This window comes from Ailuropoda melanoleuca, chromosome 6 (assembly GCF_002007445.2).
Source record: "Ailuropoda melanoleuca isolate Jingjing chromosome 6, ASM200744v2, whole genome shotgun sequence".
Taxonomy (NCBI): domain Eukaryota; kingdom Metazoa; phylum Chordata; class Mammalia; order Carnivora; family Ursidae; genus Ailuropoda; species Ailuropoda melanoleuca.
The window spans coordinates 102,542,835-102,549,983 of record NC_048223.1 but is presented as its reverse complement, the minus strand read 5'-3'; the positions used below and the strand labels follow the sequence as shown (position 1 = coordinate 102,549,983).

Here is a 7,149-nt window from a genome sequence, read left to right as displayed (position 1 = left end):
AGTAAAAAGAGCCTGGGGGTACAGCCCCTTTGGGTGCCTCTGGGAAATGAAAGACATAGGTAGGGTTCAAACACGCCTAAATACCCACAGGTTACATATGTTTACACAAATATACACATTGCAAACCCCACACAAATGTACATATTCAAAAACGTAAACACATTAAATTACCGATGCGCACAAATGCTTGCCTGATGTACACAGAGTCGGCCCGTAGGGTTCCCAGCCCCCAGTCTGACTCGAACCCGGCTTCCCTGCGGGTTCCTGGGAGCGCAGCCCCAGCAGTGGCCCGGCCCCCTCCCGGCCCCCGCCCCGCATCCGGAACAGCTGGAGTCGGGCGGTGTACTGGAGCCCGGCGCTGGGCTGGGCGGGGCCGGCAGCGGGGCCCCGGCCGGGGCCTGGGCAGAGCTCAGCGGGGAGGCCCCGAGCCGGCCCCGTTAGCCCAGGCAACCGGCCCGGCTGCCGGGTCGGGCACCGGTCACCAGGCGTGCCCGTGGCCCCAGTCGGCCGGGAGAGCCGTGGCCCAAGGAGTGTGCAAGACTGCCGGAAGAGGTAAGGTTGTCGTTTCAGCCTCAGGCTGGGGGAGAGAGAGGTGCCTGGAGCCACCAATAACACCCCCCACCGCCTCTCCGCTGGGGAAGACTGAGTCCTCCGGCTGACCCCCTCCCGGAACCCCTGGGGTCCTCTAGCCCTGTCCGGTGTCGCCTCACCCAGGGCTGCAGTACCCGCACGGACCTCCCGCGGGCCAGCCTGGAAACTGCAGATTCCCTCTTCTCAGGCGCATGGACCAAGGCCCGGGGTGACCGACAGGAGGGTCGAGGGGTAGGGACGCTAGGTCCTTGATCTCAGCTTGGCAAAGTCCGCTCAGGTCGGCGGCGGGGCCCACCCAGGCTCCTGGTCTTACCTGGCCCGTGCGGCGGCCGCGTGCCTCTCCGGCTGGGCTCGCGCCGCCCTTCTCGGGCGCCAAATCCCGGGTCGGAGAGCCTGAGACCTCCGGGCCGGCGCTACCATCGCAGCCAGGCCGGCGGGAGGCGGGTGCGCCGGGAGCGAGGCTCGCAGTTTGGGGTGGGGGCGGCGGCTTTTGAGTCGCCCGAGGTTCGGGTGCAATAAAGGCGCCGCTAATGTAATTTACAAACAGCTCGGGTCGAGCGCGGCGCAGCGCCCGGACTGACAGGCGCATTAGGCAGGCTAATTCCAGCCGGCTCCTCCTACCCCCGGCCCGCTAATTAATGAGCTTCCCAACTTAGAGCCGCCTGCATTGGACAGACAGAGAGTGAAAGAGAGGGCGAGGGAGAGGGAGAGAAGGAGAGAGACGGGGGGAGCAGAGAAGAGAGAAGAGAGAGAGGGAGGGAGAGAGAGAACAGGAGGAGAGAGAACAGAGAAAGAAGAGAGAGGAGAAAGGAGAGAGAAATAGAGAAGTGCCATTGCAGATAATTGATTACTCCTCGATCAAGGCTAACTTGTTAGCAATAGTCAATTGCCCCATCTCTTCGCCTCCCCTCGGCAGTACGGGATCGGCGCCCTCGCCTCGGCTTTTCCAACTGCCGCCGCCAGGACCCGGGGCCAGGAGCCGCTGCGGAGCCACCTGACACCTTTAAATAGCACCGGGGCTGGCGAAACTGGAGCCCCGCGCGGCGCGCCCCGGCTTGGGCCCCGGATTGCTGGAAGCCCCAGCGGCGGCGGTGCCCGCGTCAGCGCCCTCCTCCCGGGGCCCGGTGCGGCTCTGCTCGCCTCTGCCGCTGCGCTAATCGGCCCTGCGCCCGGCCCGGCGCGGCCTCCTTCCCGCCCACCGCTGCCGCCCATTCGCGCCACCCGGCGCCCGAGCTGCCCGCGGGCTGGGTCCCCGCGGCCCGAGCCGCCCCGGCCGGGCCCCCAAACGAGGCCGAGATGACTTCCAAGGAGGATGGCAAGGCGGCGCCGGGGGAAGAGCGGCGGCGCAGCCCTCTGGATCACCTGCCGCCTCCCGCCAACTCCAACAAGCCGCTGACTCCGTTCAGCATCGAGGACATCCTCAACAAGCCGTCTGTGCGGAGAAGTTACTCGCTGTGCGGGGCGGCGCACCTGCTGGCGGCCGCGGACAAGCACGCGCCGGGCGGCTTGCCCCTGGCGGGCCGCGCGCTCCTCTCGCAGACCTCGCCGCTATGCGCGCTGGAGGAGCTCGCCAGCAAGACCTTTAAGGGGCTGGAGGTCAGTCTTGCAGGCAGCCGAAGGTAGGCGCCGCCGCTGGGTTCTCCTGCGCCCAGCACCCGACTACCCGCTCCCTGTGCCCCACTCTTTGTGCCCTGTGCCTCTGCCTACCTCCTCCCGCGCCTGCCGTTAGGGCCCTCCAGCCCAAGCCGCTGCCGCTGGGAGTGGAAACGAGTGGGACAGGACCCAAACCCTATTTCCTAGAGACCTCTGGATAGGCCGGAGTCGAGTGACCCAGGAGGGGTGGCGGGAACCCAAGATCTCCGCAGTTTGTCTGCTCTGCTTGGCTCCCTCGCGTTCCCAGTGGCCTGGGTGCTCCTCGCCTTGTTCCTGGGTTGGAGAACGGAGAGCCTTTCAGCTAGGACTTTTTGGGTAGGGATAGAGTCTGGGTGACTGGGAAGAGGTGTAGAACCAACATTCACCCGGCAGTCAGGGCGTCCCTGTCTGGCTCCGTTGTGCTCTAGCGACCTCGGGTCTTTCAAATCAACTCTTAGGTGGGGAGCAGAGACTAAAACAATTTTTCCTAGACTTCCGGTAGACAAGAGTTGGGGGGGAAGGGGGTTTGCCTTAGGCGAGGCTTGCCCTAGTCGGGGAGGCCGAATCAAATCCGAGAAGGGACGTGCAGCAGACCTCAGGCCGGACGGGCCTGGGTGGGGTGAACAAGAGCGAACCGGGGTGTGGTCTCCTCTCCCCTGGCGCAAGCCTATATTATGATTTCCTCGCAGGCCGCGACGGGATGACCATCTTCGGGCAGCGGCAGACCCCCAAGAAGCGGCGAAAGTCGCGAACAGCCTTCACCAACCACCAGATCTACGAGCTGGAGAAGCGCTTCCTCTACCAGAAGTACCTGTCCCCCGCCGATCGCGACCAAATCGCGCAGCAGCTGGGCCTCACCAACGCTCAGGTCATCACCTGGTTCCAGAATCGGCGCGCCAAGCTCAAGAGGGACCTGGAGGAGATGAAGGCCGATGTGGAGTCCGCCAAGAAACTGGGCCCCAGCGGGCAGATGGACATCGTGGCGCTGGCCGAACTCGAGCAGAACTCGGAGGCCGCGGGCGGCGGTGGCGGCGGCTGCGGCAGAGCCATGTCGAGGCCTGGCTCTCCGGCGCTCCCTCCAGGCGCCCCGCAGGCCCCGGGCGCTGGGCCCCTGCAGCTTTCTCCTGCCTCCCCGCTCACGGACCAGCCGGCCAGCAGCCAGGACTGCTCAGAGGACGAGGAAGACGAAGAGATCGACGTGGACGATTGAGCGGCGCCCGGGATCTTCCGCCGCGCTGGGCCCCTAGCGCCGGTACGCCCGCCGCCTCCCGGACCGCCAAGGGGAGCTGGGACCTCCTCTGCAACTCCCGCCTTCTCCCCCCGTCCCTGGCCCGGACTCAGCTCCCGGCAGCCGCCTCCTCCCTCTCGAAGCAATAAACCCGGGCTGGCCGGCCGGGCCGGCCGCCACGCGCGGCCTCCGCCGCCCCGGGAGCCCTCACCGTGCAATTCTGTATGGCTCCGGTATAAATATTTAAACTTATATAGCGGGTTCTTCCCATCTCAGCCTGACTTTTTTCTTTTTCTTTTATTTTGTAAAATCTCGGAGATTTCCATGTTTTCAAAGCTCTCAGGCTGCTGGGTTTGCTGAGGGCGAGGCAGTATCGAGGGTAACGAACACTTAACCCCGTGGCCTGGAGGAGGGGGCCCGCCCCGACTGTTTTGATTTTTCTCTGCATGTGGCGAATGCACTGGCCCTCTTCCTCCTCGCCTCCCTAGGCCTATTGCAGTTGACTTCTTTTATTTCCTTCTGCCCCTTTTCCCCGCGTGGGAAGGGGCTGAGGGGGACAGCCGGGTCTTGACTTGCAAGTTTCAAATCGATCTTTTCTCTCCCCCTACCCCCGTCCCCAGAAGTCCGTTTTCGATGGTATTTCTGCCTCCCGATGCCCACTCCCGCTATTTTTTAAGATTCCTCCTCGCCCTCTCTTGGTTTCCTTGGATTGACTGCTGGGGTCCAGGTCTTCAGGACAAAGCAGGGGGAAATCCAACCAATCAACCAACTAAAACGGAACCCAAAGCCCTAGAATTATTTTTTACTCTTTTTAGAATTTTTTTGCATGTGACAGAGACTGAGAGGAGGCCACCCGAAGCCCTCGCCCACCTCCTCTGCAGCTCTGGGTCTGACCGCAGTCTCCAACGCCTTGCTCCTAGCTCCACTTGGTCAGACAAGGGTGACTCCATGCGGGTGGGTCCCGCGTGCCCCTTCCCTGCTCCTGCCCTGCCCTCTTCGCCCCGGACTGTACCCAAGGCCTCTTTCTCCGATAAATAAAGTCTTTGCCATTTTACTAGAACCGGCGGTGACCGTGTCTGAATGAGTGGGCCCTATTTCGGGAAGCCGCGGCAGACTCCGTGTCTCGCCGCCGCTCGCTGCCGGCTGCTCAGGCCTTGGAGATTTGCAGGAGTTTCGGGGCAGGCGCGAGGATAAGGGGTGAGGGGAAAGCGAGAGGAGAAGGCGCCTCCCGCCCAAGAACACGCGGTAGCTACCAAATTGGGGGTGGGGGCGAGAGAAGCGGGCTTCGCCAGGTCCGGGTAAAAAGTGAGGCGTGCATTGCTGGGAGAAAGAGTGCATACACTGGGGGCGTCACGGATGGAAAATTAATTTGGGGGGAAAGGGTGTGTAGGCGAGGGGACTAGCCTTGCGTTTCGCGAATCCCACCCCCACCCCAGGGCATTCTTCCCGTGCTCTTCGGGACGCGGGCTAAGCGCCCGGTGTACCGCTGGTATAGCTCAGTTGGCAGCAGGGTGCCGCCTGAGGGCTCCCAAGTTTTGGTTCCGACGGAGGGCCTTGCCCTTGGGGGAGCGAGGAAAATGAGGCCGAAAGCACCAAGGGCAAGCTGAATTGCGTACATGGGCACAGGGAGGTGTGAGCCCGAAGCGTCTGAGAGTTGGGGTGAATTTCTGGTAACATTCACAAATTCTGGGCCCCACGAACTCGGGCGGGGGCAGAGACATCAATCTCCCCAGGACTCTCTGGGGTCGCCGCGCCCCGAGGGCGGCTGGGGCAGGGATGCAGGCAGCTTTCACTTTTCCGGACAGAGAGGGTTTCTCTCGGGGCTTTTGTTGTCGCTGGGCTGGCGAGTGGCCGCTGTCACCAAAGGAGGGTCCCGCCTCCGGGCCGCTCGGCTCTCTTTCTCCGCAAAATTGATGTGAGAAATGCGCATCTGGTCTCGGGCAGGCGATGGGGCCCCGGGGCCTGAGTCGGGAGCGTGCGTGTCCAGGAGGAAACTAAGAGACAGAGAGAAACAGAAAAAGGAGCACAGAAAGACACTCCAAAAGCCGAGCGAGAGAGCGGGAGCCACGGAGAAGGGGGGGGTTGGGGGGAGAGAGAGAAAGAGGAAAAGCTTCACACAGGGAGGCAGAGACTGAGAGACCAAGACGGAGAAGAAGGGCATGGAAAGAGAATGGAAAAGAGAGAGAAGAGAGGAGAGAACGAAAGGAGGAGAGGCGGTGGGGCAGCCTGGCGGGCGTGCGGCCGGTTCCTCCCGGGCGACATAAATCGCCCTCTCTCAGGATGGATGGGTCTGTAATTCGGAGCGCGGACCATGAAGGCCGGGACGAATGGACCCGGGCGGCCGCTGACAGGCGACAATAGCCGGGCCCAGCCCCCCGCGGCTCCGGGCGCGGGCGCGGCCGCGGCCCTCCGCAGCCCAGAGCGCGCCGGCGCTGGCGACCATATGGTTTTTGAATTTTCCTCACAATTTGTAGACAATTTGATGGATTAGGTCCCCGCGCGCGCCTCCCCGGCACCNTATTTGTTTGCTTCTCCGGCCTCCCCTCCCCTCCCCCTTCCCTCCTCCCCCTCCTTCCCCTTCTGCCTTTTATTCTTTTGTCTCTAAATGGATTTAATGAGCCTGAAAAACATGACAATTGAATATAACCAAGAAATAAAAAATAACGAGGGAGGAAGGAAGGAGGAAAAGAAAGAAGGAAAGAAGGAAGGGGAAGGATTAATAAAATATAGGGGGAAATCCATTCCATTCAGCAAAGGTTTATTGTGCGTCTTTTCTGCGCCAGGCCGCGCTGGGGGCTGGGGAAATAGAAACGAATCAGATCCAGTTCCTGCCCTCAAGGAGCTCCCAGTCTAGCGGACGAGACCCGTCGCACCCCCCTGGCGCTATCAGGAGGCCTGGGCCGAGGGGCAGAAAACTGCCCCTCGCAGAACAAGAGCCGGCTCCGGGCTCGGGGTGATGGGGGCTTCCCGGAGGAGGTGGCTTTGTACCCAGGCCTTGAAAGATGAGAAGGAATTCGTTGTTTCTATAGGTCAGAAAGAAGGGCGGGCAAAGGAAGGGCCAGATGGTCGTCGGTGGGAAGCGGAGAGAGGCTCACGCCGGAGCCCTGGGCCGAGCCGAGCCGAGGAGGCCTGGGGAGAGCGCGCCGCCCGTTGGGTCCCGCACAGTTTGGGGAGCGAATTCCGTTCCCCCATCAGTCTCCTCGGCTCTGCTGGATGCGAAGCCTCCGCCAGGCTGTCTGTGGGCTTCCGGAGCCCGGCTGCCAGCGCGCGTGGCCGTTTTGGCTAGTCTCTATCCGACCGAGCACCGTGGCATGGAGTACTTTCCCGGCCCCCAGGCTCAGGGAGGCGGCAGCGGCCATGGGCTGGGGCTGAGGGGTCGACTGTAGGCGGGAGCGAGGGGCTAGGAGTCAGGGAGGCCTGGGCTCCGATCCACTCTCTCCTCAGCTCTCCTGGCTCTGACGGGAGCGCTCGGGTGGCCTTGGCCGCGCTTGGGGCGCTACCACGGGGACCTGCGCTGTGAGAGGGCCTCGAATCCCAGCGCGGCCCCGGGCCTCTTAGCGGCCGCCGACCCGGCCTGCCTTGGGGGCGGCCTCTGTGCGGTGGGCACCGCCTGCGTGTGCTCCGAGGGCGCGGGCCGCGCGCCTTCCGTGGTATTCCCCGCGAGTGAGTGGACGTGTGAATGTGGCGTGGATGGCGTG

General features: G+C 63.1%; 1 protein-coding gene across 1 annotated transcript; it reads left to right on the top strand.

Annotated features, from left to right (window-relative positions):
- Positions 1–465: 465 nt before the first annotated feature.
- On the top strand, positions 466–4,491 carry LBX1 (ladybird homeobox 1). The gene is given in 4 exon segments (XM_034661789.1): positions 466–552; positions 1,508–2,186; positions 2,188–2,210; positions 2,913–4,491. Coding segments are annotated over 3 exon segments (843 nt in total). The 5' UTR covers positions 466–552; positions 1,508–1,887; the 3' UTR covers positions 3,434–4,491.
- The last annotated feature ends 2,658 nt before the right edge of the window (positions 4,492–7,149 follow it).